Raw genomic sequence first — 21,844 nt, 5'->3', positions numbered from 1 at the left:
GAAATGAAATGTTATATTAACGTCTTCAAAAGGCCATAATGACCTATGAGACCAAATCAACGTCCACTAGAGGCCGAACTCGACCTATGAGACAAATCAATGTACAACTGTCCCGGATGTCCAAAAAAAAAGGGACAAAATGAACATGAAATAAACTATGAAAGTGTTGAGCTAGTGGGGGGAGGGGGTGAGGGATGGAGCACTACTGCTAGAGGCTCAATATGCAACCTATATGCGTAGGGTATACAAGAATGCAATGCAGATCTGTCTAGCTCCAACCAGTACCATAATGGGGGTGTAATAGAGAGAGAGAGAGAGAGAGAGAGAGAGAGAGAGGGAGAAGACACAGTATTGGTCCCAAATACCCTCTGTAGGGCCCCCACCACGAATGGTGTATTTGCTTTATTAGAATGATGCAAATCAAAAAATAAAGACTGAATCTTGACCTTCTTGGCTGAGATAAATCTTTGCCCTTGACCTTCAGTTTTCACCCTTGGGTTAGCTTCTCCTTGGCTGTCCGGGCCCCTTGAGTAGCTTCAGCACTCTGTGAACAATGAGATGCCTTCATCGTTTCTTGGCTGGAGTATTTATACTCCCCTTAGCATCCAGTCGGCCAACTTTATAAAAGCCTCACGACTAGGTCTTTAGCAATAATATGCTTTTAAACGCTTTCACACTATGCAACCTGCTGGCCACTCTGCGCATGCCTGCTGGGATAGTGTCCAGGCTGCTGGGCAGCCCTGTCAGAATATGCAGTAGAGATGATGACCAGATCTGGGAACACGAGCAAAAACGCATGCAGAAAAAACAGCACGAGAGAGAGAGAGAAATAGGTGTGTAACTCTGCTCTGATATACACAAGAAGATCCCGAATATGATACACTGAGTGGTATGGGGGTGGGGGCCTATTTATATGCCCCCACATGTGCAGTCGGCTTGCTGAAAAAGGCTCCACGACTGGCCAGCAGCATGCAGCTAGTCGGCCAGCTTTGAGGCTCCACGACTGCATCAGATACAGTCGGCCAGCTCCAATACACACATCTGATGTAGTCGGCCAGCAAATGGATCATCCTGCCAACTACTCAGGGCTGCCTCCCAAGCCACAGAAAAATGGGAAAAATAGGGGAAAAATGCGGGGAGTGAGGAAAAATGATAAAACACCTGATAAGGGCAGGCACACCCACAACAAAGGCCCTGGTGTATAAAACTAGACAGGAGATGACTTCTAACACCCCCTCTCAGCTCTCCTGGCTGTGAAACCAACCACAGGGAGCTGGGGTGCCGCCTGAGCAAATCCGGAGATAGCGACTTTGTGAAGAGGTCCATAGGACTGTCCTCCGTCGAACAGAACTCCAGCAAGATGTCATCAGCAACGATTTGTTCACGAACAAAGTGCCTCTGGATGACCATGGGTTCCTCCAGTGGAAGCCCAAACCTGCCATGCAACCTCTGCATCTTCACCACCTCACAAACAGCATCACAAACAGCCCGGTACTCTGCCTCTGTTCTCGACAAGGCAAAAGATGACTGTCTCCAACTGCTCCGTAAAATTGCTCCTGGGCCTGAAGTAGATCCCCTTGTGTCCGGATCTCCTCCCCAAACTGAGTCACTCCAACCGTGGAGTCGGACTCCATCCACAATCCCCCTCCTGTGTACAAGAGTCCCTGATCCTTCGCATGCCGCAGAAACCACAGGAAACGCAATCCTGCCTCCCAAAGAGACATCTGCAACCATGAGCTCAACCGCCTCATCAGGAAGCTCCCGTCCAATCTGGTGTCCATCAACCAGATCAATGAACCATACAGATTCTGAGTCATAGAGACATCACACTGCTCACAAGGATCAATACCTGTTACGGTGCACAAACAAGTCCTGGAAACCTGATGAAACCTGTCAACCACCCCCTCTGAATCCGGAACCACAAAGCCTGGAGAAACCACCTCCTTCTGCAAGTAAGCACCTACCACCTGCCTGGCTTTCCGAAAGGTCCCCGTGGAAAGAACATCCTCAACTACTGGAGGTTCTTTGTCCCGAATACTACGAGACATCAGAGCATAAGTGAGACTGACGAACACAAGAACTACCAACATCACTACTGGAAAGTTCTTGCCAACTGCTGCCATCTACTGGCAAGCTATCCACCACCTGGTCTCGGAAAGCCCGCACCTGCAGCGTATCCACACTTAAGTGGCCATTACCAGACTGCCACTCATCACAAACCTGAGGACTTGGGAGAGAGAGTGCTGAAAGCCTGTAAACTCCATTCCCCACTCCGCCTTCCCAAACCACTTGGCCTATTGCTTTGTCTCGGAGAGCAACAAAATGCTCATCAAACTCCACCCGTACGCCAGTCTTGCAAACCTGATGCACTGACAACAGATGAAAACCAAGTGCCGGAACATACAACACTTGGGAGGAATGCTTCCCCCCTCTGCCATCGGGAACTATCTCCATCCTGCCCTCACTGTGAACTGGGATAGTGGACGTATCCCCAGTAAGAATATGACCAGAAAGCTTGCAGAGATCCTGTAAACCGTACAGGAAGGAGTCATGTGCCTGGAAGCACCACTATCGAGAATCCACTCCCGAGTATCCGTTGTGGAGAGTCCTCCAATCTCCTCCCTGCCTGAAGAAAATGAAACATCGGTGTCCACCACCTCCAGGTGCACAAAAGCCGGAGTCTTCATGATTGCTACTGAGGAGTCTTCACCCTTCTCGGTCTTCCGCTTGGGACACTGCCTCCAATAGTGGCCTTTCTCGCCACAATCATTACAGGTCCTCTCTGCCTTCAGTTTCTCGCGGTCAGCGTCGGACTTCTTCTCAGAAGACTTCTCCGATGAAGCCTTCCCTTTGCCCGAGTTACGGTCTTTCGACCGTTGGCCAGTTAAGGCCTCCGAACCTCCACCGTGAGGAGGGTTCGTGAATCGTTCCTCGTGGTCCAGGACCATGGGCACAAGCTCCTCCCACGTGATGGTGCTGAGCCTGCCATTGGTAATCAACGACGAGTAAAATGCTGAGTACGAAGAGGGCAAGTGTGACAGCAACGTGATGGCCATGTCCTCTGACGATATCTCCTAGAATTTCCTGTTGAAGAGCCTGCAGCTTGTTAATATGCTCCCGTATCGTCGACGACTTTGCAGGGCTCATAACCCGCATCTGTACTTCCAAGGAAATCCTCTTCATGGGCGATACCCTGTTGTAAAGTGAGGCCAAATGCTGCCATATGCCTCTGGCCAGCGTCATATGCTTTATTTACATGATTGATTACCTGTGGTGTGCAGTTGAGGAAAATAAACGAACGGACCTTGGCGTTGACACGATCCCACATCTGTGTCTGAGCCTCCCGGTCCTTTTGGATCGACGGTAACTCCCCTTCCTCAACTTCCGGCCGTGGAACCCCAACAACGACGAAATCAGCGAGGTCGTAAGACTCCAGAACAGATTCCATCATAACCTTCCATATGCCGTAGTTGCTCCCGTCCAACTGACGGTCCACCGGGAACGTGGGGAGTGTCGGGATCTTCACATGTCTCTCGGCTATCTCAAACAGATCTGCCATTGCGGGGATGTCCTTTGAAAAGGGTGCGTGGGTGGGAACAAAGAAGAACTAAAACCTGCAAGTGGCTGTCCAGCAAATCAGCCCGCCTTCCTCTTGCTTCTCCTCTTCCCGAACAGTCCAAAACAGTCCACCAATCAGCCACACAGCAGTCCCCCTCTTGCTCACACAAATCCCAAGACCTATCTAGAGCCTAGGGCTCTGATACCATGTCAGAATACGCAGCGGAGATGATGACCAGATCTGGGAACACGAGCAAAAACGCATGCAGAAAAAACAGCACAAGAGAGAGAGAGAAGTAGGCGTGTAACTCTGCTCTGATATACACAAGAAGATCCCGAATATGATACACTGAGTGGTATGGGGGTGGGGGCCTATTTATATGCCCCCACCTGTGCAGTCGGCCTGCTGAAAAAGGCTCCACGACTGCATATGCAGTCGGCCAGCTGCATGCAGCCAGTCGGCCAGCTCTGAGGGTCCACGACTGCGTCAGATACAGTCGGCCAGCTCCAATACACACATCTGATGTAGTCGGCCAGCAAATGGATCCTCTGCCAACTCAGGGCTGTCTCCCAAGCCACAGAAAAATGGGAAAAATAGGGGAAAAATGCGGGGAGTGAGGAAAAATGACAAAACACCTGATAAGGGCGGGCACACCCACAACAAAGGCCCTGGTGTATAAAACTAGACAGGAGATGACTTCTAACAAGCCCTACGCGACAACCCACAGACAGAGGACACACCTCCCACAGTGGAGCCCAGAGCCTTGTTTGCACCATCTTGTACCAGGCCACACCTTGTAGTCATCCTGGATCTAGCCACTGCACTCCAACGAGCCCGGCACCCCCAAAATTCAAGACCCCGACCCCACCCCACCCCACCCATCAGCTCCAGATTCAGGAGACTTTTGAGCGACATAGGCTCACTTTCCCACACCCGGTGGATCTATTGAGCCTGTCGGCTCTACTTCTCTCTCCCATGCTGGATATCCTCGATGGGCGGCTCCCAGTACCACAAGAGTCACTTATTCAGCCGATGTTGAGATAGGTTGATGGATATTGATAGATTGATGCTTTAAGTCGGGATTGGATATACATCGCTCCATCTCCGGACATCATTGTATAGATTCTGTTGCTGAGTTCACAGGCGGCTTCAGGGCTGATCATACAGCAGAAAGGCTGGATACAGGTGGTAGAGGGCGGTACAAGTCTAGTCGTCCAATTCAGGCATGACCGTACAATTTTGTACAGTGCCCGTACAGTCTGCAGGACTGATTTGGGACATGTCCGTGCAGGGTCGTACAGTCTGCAGGGCTGACTGAACTAGTCATACAAATCTATACAGCTCGTTGGACTGGCTGTACAGGGTAGAAGCGAGCACAACGGAGTGTATTAGTTCACATGAGCACGATGGAAGTGCCTGAGAGTTCAGAGAAGCCAAGTGTGCTGCCATATGCCTCTGGCCAACGTCATATGCTTTACATGATTGATTACTTGCCGTGTGCAGTTGAGGAAGATAAATGAACGAACCCTGGCGTTGACACGATCCCACAACTGTGCCTGTGCCTCGCGGTCCTTTCTGGTTGACTATAACTCTCCTCCTCTGCTTCCGGCCGTGGAACCCCGACAACGATGAAATCAGCGAGGTCATATGACTCCAGCACAGATTCCATCATAACCTTCCATATGCTGTAATTGTTCCCGTCCAACTGACGGTCCACCGGGAACGTGGGAAGTGTTGGGATCTTCACATGCTTCTCAGCCATCTCTAACAAATCTGCCATTGCGGGGATGTAACTGAAAAGGGTGGGTGGGTGGGAAAAAAACTTACACCTGCAAGTGGCTGTCCAGCAATTCAGCCCGCCGTCCTCTTGCTTCTTCTCTTCCCGAACAGTCCCGAACAATCCACCAATTAGCAACGCAACAGTCCCCCTCTTGCTCACACAACTCCCAAGATCTATCAAGAGCCTAGGGCTCTGATACCATGTCAAAATACGAGCAGAGATAATAACCAAATCTGATACCACAAGAGCAAGTAGAGTGCAGAAAATAGACATCACAAGAGAAGGAGAGAGATTGGCGTGTAACTCTGCTCTATATACACAAGATCCCGGAATGATACAAGATACTATGGCAAAGGAGTAGGGGGTCCATTATATATGGACCCGAGGCAACAGTCGGCTTGCTCCAGAGGCAGCAGACTGGGTCAAGTTATCCACGACCTGCTCAAAAGGCCAGTCGGCCAGCACAAACAGGGTCGGCCAGCACTGTCCCCAGGTCGGGTACAGTCAGCAAGAGAATAACAGGAGAACAACAACTGCCTGCACAGGACTGCCACCCCAGGCCAAGGAAAAATGGAAAAAATATGGGGAAAAATACGGGGAGTGAGGAAAAATGAGAAAACACCTACAAGGGCGGGCACACCCACAACAAAGGCCTTGGTGTCTACATAAAGACAGGAGATGACTTCTAACAGGGGCAACAATTTGTTATTCTCTTCGACATGGGCAATTCTGAAGATGCCATCTCTCCGTAGTTGGCGACCAAGATGAGATGTGCCCTCGTGCCTTATCATTTTGACGTGGACAGGTTCACTCCCAGCCTGCATACCCATATCTCCTAGAAAGCTCAACAGTTCGCCTTCACAGTCCAGAAGGTCCAATTTCAGAGGGATTTCATTGTCTGGCCCCTCCTCGGGTGCGACATGATCCTAGGGATTCAGTGGTTCCACCAGTATGCACCCATTCCTGATTGGAGGCAAGACACCTTCACGATTGTCGAAGGTTTGCTTGAGCCTACTATCATCCGCAGGGATCGGAGCATTCAGAGTATTCTGCTCACCTTCCACCTCCGCGCTAGTAGAGCTATCAGAAAGGGAGCAGAGTGTGCGATGATCTATGTCCGTGTAACTCGCGGCAGTGCCCGGGGGACTAGGGCCTTTGACACACTTGTTGATACCATCAATGCATATCAAAACACTTAAACATGGCCACAACCTTAACACATATCCATCATTACTTTGCATAAAACATAAAAGCTGGACAAAACATCCACAAATGCTGAAAATGGATCTTGCACATTGTCGGGAGGGTAGGAAAAGAAGAAATGCCTCTATAGCTACCTACCCAGCAGCCTTGGAAGACACAACACACACAAGGGGCACCACCAGCACGATGCTGGAAACAGAAATCTCTCAAAACACCACACAGAGATACCTCAAACTCCTGTATTCCACAAGATAATCAAAGCCCGCACACCTATCCACAAATAATGCAAAAAAGAAGATCCCTCTTTCACAAATCAGCTGGCTCCACTCGACTTCCTTCACTTCCTTTATCTGCCCATGGCTCTCCTTTTGCAACACCTTCACAATCCAAAGCTTCTAAAAGAAAAACCTTCAAACTCTTCCCTTCACTGCCAGCTTGCTGTCCTGTATGTTCAGCAGTCCTCGCCTATGCCCTCCTTGCTTCTACGGCTTGGGTCAGTCGCCACCACCACCTACAGTTAGCTCAAGTAGAATCCAACCAAAGGCTCTCTCTCACTCTTCACTTTTGCTTTGCTCAGCCACCCAAAGCTCTCACCCATGCGGCTCCCTTGCTCTTCTCTTATCGCATGGCGGCTATATCACCCACTCACTGCAGCTGCAGAATCACCAGGGCGACCCCTTCACACCAGGCGCCTTCGCCATCCTTCCCTACTCGCTGCAGCTATCACCAGCCACCGCAGGCCACCCGCTCAACCTTGTCTGCCCACGCGAAGCTGTCCACTGTTGTCGTCAGCCTCCAGTCCTCACGACCTCCAGTCGTCAGCTTCTCTCGCCTGTAAGCAACCCAAGGTCACCTTAAGCTTTGGTCGCCGCCTCTCCTTTTTGATATAGTCGACGCATCTACTTGTCCCTTGCGCCTCCACGAGCCTGGTTTGCTCCTCCTCTGTCCCCACGATGACCACCACGGCGTTCTCCTTCAGCTTGGTGTGCAAACTCTTCGGCGCTCTCTGCCAGGTTGCTCTCCACGAGCTCTCTTTAGCCACTACAGCACGATCACTTCATCTACCCGGCCCTCCAGAGGCGGCTCCTTTCTCAGTCGCACCCCCCGTCACTGCTACCAGCCGCTACCCGCCGTTGTCAGCCTTTCACGCACACAAAGGGAACCTCTTCTCCTTCGCTCTGGTCGCTCCCACCAAAAAAACCCGCCTTCCTTGTTTTTTTTCTGCAAGCTCCCCCGAAGTCTCCAGGCGGCCACTCTTCACTCGCTTTTGCGTCTTCGCCACCCTTCTAGATGGTGTGTTGGCAGCCAACGAAGGCTTCCACATGGCTATTCCCAAGCTGGCCATACTATTTAATGTATATATATTTTTTATTTTTTTCCCAAGCCTCAATGATGGCCACACACTAATGCTAAAAGGGCTCTTCCTTTCCTTGTATTTTTCCTGAATAAACGGCGTCCACGACCTTCCAAAACCAAAGCTTCCCACAAGCTCGGAATCATCAGCATCTGCTCCCCAAAAAAAAACACGACACGCATACCAACTCACTGCAAAACCACCTGGTCTGTACATTTGCCAGGGCATTCACGGCAAAGTTTTATTGCATACCATGCATCCCATATGTACACGGACTCGAAACACCTTTACAGAATTTTGCCTGACACACATGTGACACCACATAGAGGCCGGAATGGGCCGAACCCCCCCTTGGAGTATTTTATTACCAAAGGAGAATAATATCATGTATAAGCTTTGAGGGCCTTACTCTCCCCACAGGAGATGCTGGATTATCCATATACAAATGCCATAACACAGCCCAACACGAGGCTACCAAGCCGGAACATAGGCTATAGAAATGCCGAGCCAGCAACATAATCCATATACCTCCGTGTGGGTACGGATTCTTTCCCAAAAACCACGGGTCTTCATGCAATAGAGCTAGTACAGCAAGTACAACTCTCCATTCAACCAGTATAGTAGGTACAATGGTTGGTACAGTGGCTGGTACATCAGGTACAATGGCTGGTATAGTCGGTACGATGGTTGGTATAGCAAGTACAAATGCTGGTACAGCATGTGCAGTGACTAGTACAGCAGGTACAGTGGCTGGTATAGCAAGTACAGAAGCGGATATAGTCGATACAATGGGTGGTACAGCAAGTACAAGTACAAGGATTGGTACAGCCAGTACAATGGCTGGTACAAACGGGTACAAAGGCTGGTACAACAAGTACAATGGCTAGAAATCATAATAAATGATTAAATACCCTTGCCTTCAGTATTTCTTCGCGATCCCCAATAGCCGGTATTCTTCATGGGCAGCCTTCAAGAGAGAGAGAAAGAGATTAGCCATCATTAGGGCAGCCTGTAACGGTGGTAGAGGCTAGTGTGCAGCAAGAGAGCCTCATTAATGAAGAGAGAGGGCTCCAATTTATAGATTTGGGCCTCCCATGAGCTAAAATGGCAAGAGAAGGCTACAATGACAAGTGGAGAGCCACACAATAGCTGAAGTGACAAGTGTGAGGCCACTGGTCTCACTTTGATCCACTTTCTAACGAGTGTCAGGCCACTTGTCTCACTTTGGTCCACTTTCTTGCCACATGTCCCAATCTAAGAGATGGGTCCTTCCATAAACTTTATCTCTAAAAATATCCCAATTGGTAGACATTCTGTCATAGGCACTTTGCCAACTCTTGGTATCTGCTCAATTCCAGATGTAATGACGCGAACAGAATTTCCATCGGAGTCAGGCCAAAAATAGCAACTCTCCTAAATTTTAGGAGTGTGGTCCTTTGTATTCTAGGATAATCCCCCATTCCCAAAGCTTGTATTTTCCAAATATTTAGACATCCTGGAGTCCACTAGACTCCTTTCATAGTGGGAAATGTCCAGGCTGGTGACATCCTCCCCAGCTTCTTAAAAGTTGTCCGCAACTTTAAGCTTCAAGCCATATATTCAAGATATAATCATGTCCCATCAAGTGGGCGAGACGAGACAGTCTCAAAAATCCAATATAATGGAAGAATCCATGTCCCAAAGAAATGGGTGAGAATTCCATGGAAGATATGCTAGACACAAGCACAAGAGCCAATTGTGTCTCAATCACCAATATCAATGAGATAATCATATGCCAATGAAAATCACCAACTAGGTGCTAAGACACTTAAATAAGTGCCATGCACAAGAAACTAGTGCCTCGCACAGAAATATGTGCTATGCACACAAACTAGTGCCATTCAAGAGCACAAACCATGGTGACAGAAAAGCTGGTTCTCCATAGTTCTGGCGATCCTTTCTCCCAATCCCAACAGTTCCCATGTTCTCCCATACAATCCCAACTCTGATCAATAAGCATGGTGTGGAAACAATGAAACACTCACTCCACAATCGCAACACGAATCCACGTGTATGGTGGAGTGTTCATTGAATTGCCCTCTCACAATCCCAACATGAATCCACATGCATGGTGAGATGAACAATGAACCTCTTGGCCTCTGTATGGGGAGATAGTGATTCTAATATGGCTTTAAAAAATAAATAAATCCATGTCCCAAATAAATGGGCGAGACAAAACAGTCCCATAGTCCAGATATCATAATCATGTCCCAAGTAAATGGGTGAGACAAATTAGTCTCATAAGTCCAGATATCATAATCCATGTCCCAAGTAAATGGGCGAGACAAAATAAGTCTCTTGCCAACAAGACATCGGTCCACATGACCCTTGGCATAGACATAAGTCCCGTGCCAACCAGGCGTCATGTCCACTTTACCACTTGCAGTCCATGTTGGTACTTTGATCACACACCTTGGATGAGAGGTGGGCTCAAGTAACAAGATAAAACAATCACTTGGCAGGCATAGATAGCCTGGTGTTCCATAAGCATTTCTGCTACTAATAGTTTGTAGGCATTTCGGCCACCAACTCACATTACCCTCTCAAGTGCCCATGTTCCCTTCCATCTGCTCTCTATTGTTCCACCCAGATATGGTAGAAACAATCTTCAAGAGAGCACGTAGGACAAGAGAACACTACACACGGCATGTTGTGCTCAACACTACCCTCTGAAGTGCCCATGTTCCCTTCCATCTGCTCTCTATTGTTCCACCCACACATGGTAGAAACAATCTTCAAGAGAGCACGTAGGACAAGAGAACACTACACAGGATATGTGAACCATGAGTTTCATAAGTCCAATGCATCCCAAATAAAGGGAGCTATAAAGAATAATCCATCCTAGTAAAAGGGAGTCATAAACATAATTGAGGATGGATCCCTCAATCAAGGTCTAAATGGGTCGAGATTGGATCTAGGACGTCGATCGAGGTTTATGATGAAATCTTGAGAGTTACGACCTAGATCGAGGTATACGAATATATTTTTATATATAATAGACACACTTACTAAAAAAATCTATTTTTATATATTTTTTGATTAAGGTATTGTTGTAGAGAATATAAGAAAATCTAGCCCCATCCATCTCTATTGTGTGCTTATCTAGAAAAGAAGCCCAGGAATCCATAGACTTGTATACCATACCTCTTACCACATACTCTGTGCTAACCACACACCTTGGAGTAGAGGTGGACTTTATCCATAAAAGCATCGTATCCATGAGATATCCAAAGATTTCTTCTTTATAAACTCGGACAAATTCGTCCATAGAAATTGCTTGTGAAGCCCAATATCTATATAAATCTCGTCCAAGAAAGAAATCTCCATCGATATAATCCATCCCAATAAAGGGAGCCATAAACAATGTTTCCCTGAAACCATCTCAAGGTAAACAACACCACCTTTCTCCTTGCATGGCGATACAAGGGTTAGTGAACATCAAAAATACTTCATAGTAAATAGCCAAAGCACCAACTTTGCAAACTCAAAGTATACTTAGCTTTTCTTTGCCAGGTTGGTCATGAAGCCAAAAGAAATATCTCGTCACCATATCCTTAAGATATCCTGAGATATATCTCCGTATAGCTTGCCTGTAAGCTTGATAATATAATCCACAATATCCATATGGAAAGAGTGCTAAACGTGTGCACATAAAGCCAACTCCATACTTCCAAGATAAAATTTTGTGAATTCATAAATCCTTAGATCAACAAGCTGTCTACTGCTCATGCTCATGCTCATGCTCCTGCTTCATAGGCTATGAAGTGGCTGGCCATGCTTAATAGCAATGATGGTAAGTGTGGTCCCCACTTGAGATCTTTTCTCTTCCTTATTGATAGAAGGAAGCCTCCGCTTCCAAGAAAGCCTATGCTCTGATACCAATGTAACTCGCGGCGGTGCCTGGGGGAGAGACTAGGGCCTTTGACACACTTGTTGATACCATCAATGCATATCAAAACACTTAAACATGGCCACAAGCTTAACACATATCCATCATCACTTTGCATAACACATTAAAGCTGGACAAAACATCCACAAATGCTGAAAATGGTTCTTCCACATGTGACACCACATAGAGGCCGGAATGGGCCGACCCCCCCCCTTGGAGTATTTTATTACCCAAGGAGAATAATATCATGTACAAGCTTTGAGGGCCTTACTCTCCCCATGGGAGATGCCGGATTATCCATATACAAATGCCATAACACATCCCAACACGAGGCTACCAAGCCAGAACATAGGCTGTAAAAATGCCGAACCAACAACATAATCCATATACCTCTGTGTGGGTACTGATTCTTCCCCAAAAACCACGGGTCTTCATGCAATAGAGCTCGTACAGCAAGTACAACTCTCCATTCAGCCAGTACAGCAGGTACAATGGCTGGTACAGTGGCTGGTACAGCAAGTACAATGGTTGGTACAGCCAGTACAGTGGCTGGTACAGCAGGTACAGTAAATACAAATGTTGGTACAGCATGTATAGTGACTAGTATAGCAGGTACAATGGCTGGTACAGCAAGTACAAAAGTGGGTACAGTCGGTACAATGGGTGGTACAGCAAGTACAACAAGTACAAGGATTGGTACAGCCAGTACAATGGGTGGTACAATAGGTACAAAGGTTGGTACAAGTACAATGGCTACAAATCATAATAAATGATTAAATACCCTTGCCTTCAGTATTTCTTTGCGATGGAAGCCTCCAAAACAGTCCCCAACAGCCGGTAGTCTTCATGGGCGGCCTTCAAGAGAGAGAGAGAGAGAGTAGCCATCATTAGGGCAGCCTGTAACGGTGGTAGAGGCTAGTGTGCAGCAAGAAAGCCTCGTTAATTAAGAGAGAGGGCTCCAATTTATAGATTTGGGCCTCCCATGAGCTAAAATGGCAAGAGAAGGCTACAATGACAAGTGGAGAGCCACACAATAGCTGACAATGACAAGTGGAGAGCCACACAATAGCTGAAGTGACAAGTGTGAGGCCACTTGTCTCACTTTGATCCACTTTCTAACAAGTGTCAGGCCACTTGTCTCACTTTGGTCCACTTTCTTGCCACATGTCCCAATCTAAGAGATGGGTCCTTCCATAAACTTTATCTCTAAAAATATCCCAACTGGTAGACATTCTGTCATAGGCACTTTGCCAACTCTTGGTATCTGCTCAATTCCAGATGTAATGACGCGAACAGAATTTCCATCGGAGTCAGGCCAAAAATAGCAACTCTCCTAAATTTTAGGAGTGTGGTCCTTTGTATTCTAGGATAATCCCCCATTCCCAAAGCTTGTACTTTCCAAATATTTAGACATCTTGGAGTCCACCAGACTCCTTTCATGCTGGGAAATGTCCAGGTTGGTGACAGTCCGCCCACAGCAAATATCTACATCCATTGCAACTCCATTAGAGTCAGAGATGACATGACTTCTCCAACAGTTTCAGGATATCATGTTGCAAGATGATCTCCGACCCAACCCCCACCCTCTTGTCCTAGAGGCCATCGTATCGATTTGGTACCTGGAGCTGAGCCACCCAATAAGTTTCCGTATCATCTTTCCAAGGCATTGGAAGCTGAGTTGGAGATGCAACTCACGCAATTGCTTAGGTTTGGTTTCATCAGGCCTTCATCCTCTCCATTTGCTGCACCGATTCTTTTTGTGCAGAAGAAAGATAAGACCGCACGTCTTTGTGTGGATTACCAAGCCTTGAACAAATTGACAATCAAGAACAAGTTCCCCATGCCAAGGATAGAGTACATCCTCGAAAGACTCAACAGCGCTAAGTACTTTACAAAGATAGATCTCAAAAGTGGCTATTATCAAGTCAGAATCTTCGAAGCCGATATCCTGAAGACGGTCTTTCGAACAAGTTCCCCATGCCAAGGATAGAGTACATCCTTGAAAGACTCAACAGCGCTAAGTACTTTACAAAGATTGATCTCAAAAGTGGCTATTATCAAGTCAGAATCTTCGAAGCCGATATCCCGAAGACGGCCTTTCGTACAGAACGAGGTTATTACGAGTTCGTGGTTATGCCTTTTGGCTTAACTAATGCACCGGCTACCCTCAACAAGATGATATCTTGAGTCTTTGCGGTACTCATCGGTAAATGTCTATTCATTTTTTTGGATGACATTCTTATTTTCCTGCCACTGCAGAACAGCACAAGTAGGATGTGCAGGTCTCGCAGACTCTGCCAAATAACAAACTCTACATCAAGAAGAGCATATTTGGAGTTCAAGAAGTCCAGTACCTAGTACCTGGGCTCCATGATCGGTTCCGACGGCACTCGCCTTGACCCTCAGAAGATAAAGGAAATCCTCGATTAGGACGTTCTGAAGACAGCCCAAGAGATACGATCCTTCGTGGGCCTTTGCCAAGCGTATAGCTTGCATATGGATCGGTTTTCTAACCTTGCAGCACCATTGACAAATTTGCTCAAGGAAGTGAAGACTACAAGACATAAGGTTTCAGTCATAGGAAAGGCTTTAGAGGCGTTCTTTGCTCTGCAAAAGGCGGCTTCTAAAGAGCACTAGTCCTCAAACTTGCATCATGGGATGATCCCTTCGAGGTGATCACCGATGCTAGTAATCTCACCATTGGCGTAATATTGCAACAAGAAGGAAGACCTGTGGCGTATTACAGCAAGAAGTTGAATGATGCCAAAAAAAAACTATTCTATCTATATGACAAAGAGTTGCTAGGGGTTATCACAGCCTTGAAACAATGGAAACCTTTTCTTTATGGGAGGGAATTTACTGTGAAGACAGACCACCAGGCCTTGAAGTGGTTACAGACTATGCCAAGTGCCGAGTGGAGCGATCGACCACACCGGTGAAGTCAGCTGTTTCAACAGTTTGGCGGAATGATTGAGTATGTACCGAGTAAGCACAAGGCCGTAGGTTGTAGCTTGCGCTCAAGACCCAGGAGGAGTTGGGATATGGCACAACACACAAACTGTAGCATGAAACGAGGGATCTCCACAACATGACACAAGTGGGAAAAACAAAATGCAAACGAAAGCCCCCCAAAAAAGCGTGACATTTAATTTGGGTGAAAGGTTACTCATCGGAGATTTCAAGGTTTTTTAAAAACATGTCATGTGCATCTCGCACTTGGATGCCACGTGGACATATCTGAAAAAGAAGGTGGAGGACCTAGAGTGGAAAACTGGTCCCATGTGAGCCCAGTCCAAAACGAGTCAGCCAGGGTTCCACTCTATGCGCCCAAGATCAGGTGTGCATTGTCCTGCACATGAGGCAGTACTAGTCCGTGATACGAGTCTCCCTCTGGAATGATATCAAATGTTGTGTGTATCTGGTTTGCAACCGGATGTAGGTTTGCATGTAGAGATGGGGCCAGCCCATAGGGCTACCCCAACTCTAAGATTTGCACTCTTAGTGCGGGCATGGGGGAGGTGTAGAACCACCCCCAAGTGGCCAAGAGGGCCCAGGCTGTGCCCACCAGCCATGGCATGGGCTGGAAGGGCTGTCGGCCAGCCCTAGGGCTTCTGAACAGGCAGCCAACAGGGCTAAAAGCCCTACCCTGGGCATTGTCCCAGCAGGCATGCATAGAGTGGCCAGCAGGTTGCATAAGGTGAAAGCGTTTAAAAGCATATTATTGCTAAAGTGCCCACCAGCCATGGCATGGGCTGGAAGGGCTGGAAGGGCTGTCGGCCAGCCCTAGGGCTTCTGGACAGGCAGCCGACAGGGCTAAAAGCCCTACCTAGCAGGTCGGCCAGGTGTGGGGGCAGACCCACATCCATGCGCAGGGCTTCCCTGCAGCCTGGGCACTGTCCCAGCACGCATGCGCAGAGTGGCCAGCAGGTGTAGAACCACCCCCAAGGGGCCAGGAGGGCCCAGGCTGTGCCCAACAGCCATGGCCTGGGCTAGAAGGGCTGTTGGCCAGCCCTAGGGCTTCTGGACAGGCAGCCGACACGGCTAAAAGCCCTAGGAGTGACTCTGTGGATTTTGGGGGCGCCGGGCTCGTTGGAGTGCAGTGGCTAGATCCAGGATGACTACAGGGTGTGACCTGGTACAGGATGGTGCAACCAAGGCTCTGCGCTCTACTGTGGGAGGTGGGTCCTCTGTCTGTGGGCTGTCCTTGTGTGGCTGGAAGAAATGGGTGATGGTTGGCTGGAGGGGGTGTGGGCAGTGTCGGGGTCGGGACTCTTTGAGGAGTGACTCTCTGTGTCGACAGAGCTCAAGGAGGAAGAGTCCAAGGCAGGATTGATCTGGATAGTCTATGATCCTGTCCAGAGGCCTAAAGACCTCTCTGAAAAGGCAATGAAATCTCCCCCAGATCTCATAGTATATTGGCAATGGAAAATGTAGTGCTCCTCTGACACAACCTCTTGCTGGCACAATCTGCAGATCCTGTCCTCCCAGGCTATTCTGTACAATACCTAGACCATCTTAAGGAGTTTAGGGGTCTACGACATACTTAGCATCCCGTCCTGATCTAAGTGAATAGAGTCACCCACTTGGGGCTTCAATTGCAGAAATTTGACAAAGAAAGATTGGGTGCCTTTTTGTATGGGTGAGACCAACAAATCCAGTGGGATGTTTGGTGTTGTCCCAAGACCTTGGTAGATGCTGTGCAGCTGGCCCATGACATGGAGATGAATTATCACCATGGCAAGCCCAAGTAAGACCAGTCTTCCAATCCCAAGTTTACTTAATAAGCAGCATGGGGAAAGTAGCAAGACCCCAGGGACAAGGGTCATAGGTGCTCAACCACAGTTGAGCTCGGATCCGAAAGCCAGTCATGGCATCTTAGGAGGGAGATTATCCCCTATTGAGGATTGTCAGGAGCATCGGTGCTGCTTTTGTCATATCGTGGGGCATCCCAAGCATGAGTGCCCTAAGAGGCCAAATCCTCCCACGAGTACGCCTGCCTCTACAATTGCAGTGGTTGTTGAGGATCCTCCCATTTGTTGATATCATTAGTTGGGAGCTTGAAGCTAAGTAGGAGGGGATTCCCCCCATGAGGAAAGGAACTCCACTAGTGATCCAGTCCAGGATGAGGGGACACCCGAGCTCCTCAAATGTGATGGTCTCATAATAGACTAACAAGTGGTAATCTTGTTTGATTGCGGCAGTACAGAGATGTTATCTTTGATTCTCCAATCCTGCCAAGTCATCAGAGTCGTGAAGAAAAGAAGAAATCTTTGCCATTGTTTTATTTCCATTTTTTGTAGTAGGTGTATACCTTATTGCCTTGACCTGCTAATATCTTTCTTTGGTTGCATTCAGGGTCCAGAGGTGAGAAGTGGAGACTTGCCACAACCTATAAAGCTTGTGAAAGGGCAAGAATTCACTTTTACAATCAAGAGGGGGGTGGGAACAGAGGATTGTGTTAGTGTGAACTACGATGACTTTGTTAATGATGTAGAGAAAGGAGACACCTTGCTTGTGGATGGTACGGGATCCTTTTTGTAGTGTGGCATTGTATGCTAAAGAAAAGCCTTTCTAGAACTCACAATGATTTCAAATTTCTGGTGAATGTTGCAGGAGGAATGATGTCTTTGTTAGTAAAATCTAAAAGTGCTGACTCAGTCTTATGTGAAGTGGTTGATGGAGGAGAGTTGAAGTCACGCAGGCATCTCAATGTCCGAGGGAAAAGTGCCACACTACCTTCTATAACTGGTGAGTGCTTGAGGACTGGTTATGCATGAAGTGTTTACATGCTCACACCACCACATTGGTTCAATCAAGGCTTGTGCACAGTAGACAGTTGCACAATAATAAAGCAGCTTGGAAAGAGGCAAACAACAGTTGTCATGTACAGGTCTTGTGGGTATGTTCGGTAGCAGTGTGCAGGACTTGAAATACTTAGTTTCTTCAACTTAAGCTGTGTCGGCCTATCTGTTCTAAGTGCTCAGCAGCTCTTCCATCTGCATCTTTCTAGCTTGGTAACCTACCACACGTACATATGGCTTCAGCAAAAATTCAAATGACTTAGCACATCAGCAACAAAGAGGGGCGAGTTTGAAAACAAAGCACATTTGCAAGGAATCGTTTGCAAGCACATTAATTAAATAATCCAAGAGGAGGCAAAACATTATTTTCTACATTGAGACACATCAGAGTCTAGAGAGAGGCTTACCACAGGTCTCAAGTTTGTGATGAGGAGGCTAGGTACATGTGGATGCGGATATACCTGCCTGGAAGTGGTTCCTACACAGCATTATTCTACTTCCCATAGGAGACATCCACTTATGCATTGAGCTCTCATGGTTGACATACTTGTTCTTATATGCAAACATTATGGAATTTTCCAAATTAGGAGATAGCCTCCTCTTGGGAGACTTCAAAATCCAGACAGGAGAGTAACCAGATGCAGCTCTTTGATTTCGACAGGATTGTTTTGCATGAGCTAGACCCGGAGGACGTGGGGATACAGGACATCACAAGGCACTGGTCATACCACCTTCTTTGGCACATCCTTCTTAGAGATGGGAGCTGCACATGGGCTTATTTTTTATAGTTGTATGATGAGATGGACCGCCTCAGGAGCCCTCACCTTTCCCACATGGTGGAGGCTCCAGCGCAGTGAATTATTTAATGGGATTTCAGGCCTTTGCCCGCTACATCTATGACTTGAACATCCCTCCCAACCCATTGGCGCTGATCACACTTCTCTCTCCTTCTCCATCTTTGGCACTTCTCCTGTACAACCCCCTAAAGACCCACCTCTTACACACAAGTTTGGTTTCATCATGACGTAGATATGTATACTACAACCATCTCTATTGTTGACGTTAGTGGGGATGTCGTAGTATCTAGTCCATACTATGCATAATGGAGTTGATAGTTATATAGTCTTGTGGGTTGACTACCATGAGTATATAACATGCACGTTCCTAAAAGGTGAATTTGGGCATGTTCCTGGATTCATCTAGGTATATATATATATACTACAACCATCTCTATTGTTGCCTTCCAGCCGTTGACACCTCAGCCCTGCTCTACATCCTCACAACCGAGCTCACTACCATCCTCCATGGCACCGCCGAAGTATCTTTTCCCTGCACACATCGCATCACCGCCCGATACTCGTGTGGATCCAACCTTGGACTTAGATGCCTCTACTACATGGACTACACAATGGACATTGGCCATACCGGAGTCACTCCACCTCCCAGGCATCACATTGGAAAGAGCACTTTACTTGCTAGGGGAAGATGTCCAAGGCCTATCGGACCGAGGTGGCCTTCCACACAGCAGCACCAGATCTGAGAGGAGCTCCAGAGACAGAGGGATGCTCTCCCACACAGTGGATGTAGAGATCATGTATGATGTCACAGATGCATTGCCTACACATTGACTCCCTTTTCCCACACAGGGACTTGTACTTGAGATATGTGCTGTTACCACCTCACATGCCTTGGCCTTCATATGGCTACTCTGTAATTTTATCATTCATATGGTTATTTTATCTAAGTAGCTAATTTGTTTCTTTTTTCCTCATGATACACTTATTTCATGGATTTAGTGCAACAATTTTGGTCTCATAAAACTCTTTTCTTTCTTGCAATGCAGAGAAAGATTGGGAAGATATCAAGTTTGGAGTGGAGAACGAGGTGGACTTCTATGCAGTTTCTTTTGTCAAAGATGCACAAGTGGTGCATGAATTAAAGGCTTATCTCCAAAGTAAATTGAGCTACACTAATGCATCTTATGATCCTGATTTTGTAACGAAGGTCTCGTTCTGGTGGGTTTTAAGAAAATTCTTCGACAAAAAATGATTCTTATGGAGCATACATGTGGAGCTGTGAATTATGTAAGTATGAGTGTTTTGTGTTTTCTTTTTAGCCAAGTCATAAGAGCTTTCCATGTGCATCTTTTGTAGGCTGTGATGCAGACATCCATGTGATTGTGAAGATAGAAAGTGCTGACTCGATCATGAACCTGCATTCTATCATTGATGCGTCTGATGGAGTGAGTAATCTTCAGCTTTAGATTAAAGGTCACAGAGATTTTGTGTTCAACAGTAGTAAAGATCACAGTAGGTGACCAAAATTAACATCCTTTAAGCTATTGTCAAAGAAAATGTGTGTGTGTGTGTGTGGGTTGTGGCAATTGGGCTGTTCTGGGACTGCACATACGTGGCTGAAATTTTTGAGGAAAGTATGATGAGTCATCTCATGATAAGGAGTGATAATATCTAAGATGCATAGACAAAGGCAATGATCCCATGACATATTCAACTCTGCATGAGCCTCCAATATGATGGAAAAAAGCCATCTTCGGCCCACGGCAGATGATCAGTTTACAAGCTTGTTTTAGATATTTGAGAGATGCTGGCAATACTCCCCTTGTGGTCTGAGACTCTTGGTGTTCCAATCTCCTCAAGGTCTAGTTGTGGTACTTTGTTGCATGGTGGAAATTTAGAAGCCTAACCCTACTGGTTGTTAGTCCTGTCATTGAGAATCTTTGACAATGATGCACGTCTGCTGTGAAGAAGCTGTGATATCCAGATATAACAAATAGTTGGTGATATACCATCTCTAATCTCCTTACTATTGTATGGTGGAGTAATGTATACAGGGATAAACATAGGATGTGTTCATGTTCTCTTAATCTTTATCCACACATACATATTTTGTGTGTGTGTATGTGTGTGTGTGTGTCCCTATTCATGTGCATGCGTGTGTGTGTAGGAGAGCTCTCGATCTGCTGCTGACGCCGCCTAACCTTTCTGCAGTGCCATCGTTGTCTCTGTGCAGCTCAGTCTCTGCTGCCTGTGCAGCGCTGACTGTGCAGCATCGACTTAACCTTTGTGCGCCTGCTTTCTGCCCCTTCGCACAAGTGTGTGCTGTGCCTGTACAGGAATTCGCTGCTACTGCTAGAGTTTTGGACGTGTCTTGTCTCTTCTCTGTTGACTCTTCCAGCACTTTCACGTCTTTTGTGCCTCCCTGTTTTGAACTACTTGCTGTTTCTTCCTATGCCTGGCTTCTGTCTTTCGCTCCTCTTCTCTGTACGACCCTTTCTCTTAGAGAGAGAGAGAGAGAGAGAGAATGTGTGTGTGTTTAAGGGTCTGTGTACAGAGAAAGTTATGTTTCTCTTCACTACGTGGTTCAGCATGGCTTCTTCTCCAGACCAGTTGGCTTCAGATCAGAATGTGAATATCAAGGTCTATCATCATGCTCACAAGAATGATGAGCACAGGAACAAGGTTCTTTGTAGTGAACTCGGCAAATCTCTTCAGGAGCTTCCTCCTGATGAACGCTTTGTTCATGATATGCTGATTGATGATTTTGTGGACAGTAAAAAAGAATGGCAATTGCCGGATCCTGATTTCAGGTTTGATATTCCTCGGAAGCGCTCGCCTACGCTCGCTGAAGCTCTCGCCACACACCCCCCCCCCCGCTCGAGCCTGCTGCCCGCCTTCGCCATTGCCTTCGCCCCCCGCCTGCCTGCCTTCAAAATGTGTTGTGCGAAGCCAAAGCATGTGTCTCTGTGAATCAACAAAGAAAGCTACAAAAATGGCAAATCTGATCGAGATGTAAGCGAATCCAAGATAAAGGTTGCTCATCGAAACAAATTTACAAATGCTTGCATGCTGATAGGTAGAGACACAAAATTGTGCATGTTAAGAAATTTGATGGCACATGGACATCCACAAAAATGGAGCTTGCAATTGAATGTGCCAATCATTACCAGCATATATTTCAGAGTTCATCTACTGTGGATGCTTATGTCCGTTATGCTCGTAAAATTTTCTTAAATTGTGTGCATCCCATTGTTGACAATGAATCCGCTTTGGGATATGATCTACCTTTCACTGAGGAAGAGCTGACACATGCGTTACATGGCATGGGATGTTGAAAGTCACTTGGTTGGGATGGTTTGACGGTTGAATTCTTTGTTGCCTTCTAGGATGAGCTTAAACTTTCGATCTTGACCATGATTAAT

General features: G+C 47.0%; 1 protein-coding gene across 5 annotated transcripts in view; it reads left to right on the top strand.

The window, feature by feature from the left end:
* LOC147603962 (pyruvate kinase isozyme G, chloroplastic-like) overlaps nt 1-21,844 on the top strand; it is a 61,031-nt gene that overhangs the window by 11,138 nt on the left and 28,049 nt on the right. For all 5 annotated transcript variants that reach the window (XM_086796280.1, XM_086796281.1, XM_086796284.1 and 2 more), the window contains 4 exons: nt 17,180-17,345; nt 17,438-17,572; nt 19,469-19,579; nt 19,779-19,867. In XM_086796280.1, the coding sequence (XP_086652406.1) occupies nt 17,180-17,345; nt 17,438-17,572; nt 19,469-19,579; nt 19,779-19,867 (501 nt within the window). The remainder of the gene's footprint in view (nt 1-17,179; nt 17,346-17,437; nt 17,573-19,468; nt 19,580-19,778; nt 19,868-21,844) is intronic.

This window comes from Cibotium barometz, chromosome 63, assembly GCF_041138505.1.
Source record: "Cibotium barometz isolate CiBa-2024 chromosome 63, ASM4113850v1, whole genome shotgun sequence".
NCBI lineage: Eukaryota > Viridiplantae > Streptophyta > Polypodiopsida > Cyatheales > Cibotiaceae > Cibotium > Cibotium barometz.
The sequence above is the reverse complement of the archived record's forward strand: the minus strand, read 5'-3'. Positions and strand labels throughout refer to the sequence as shown.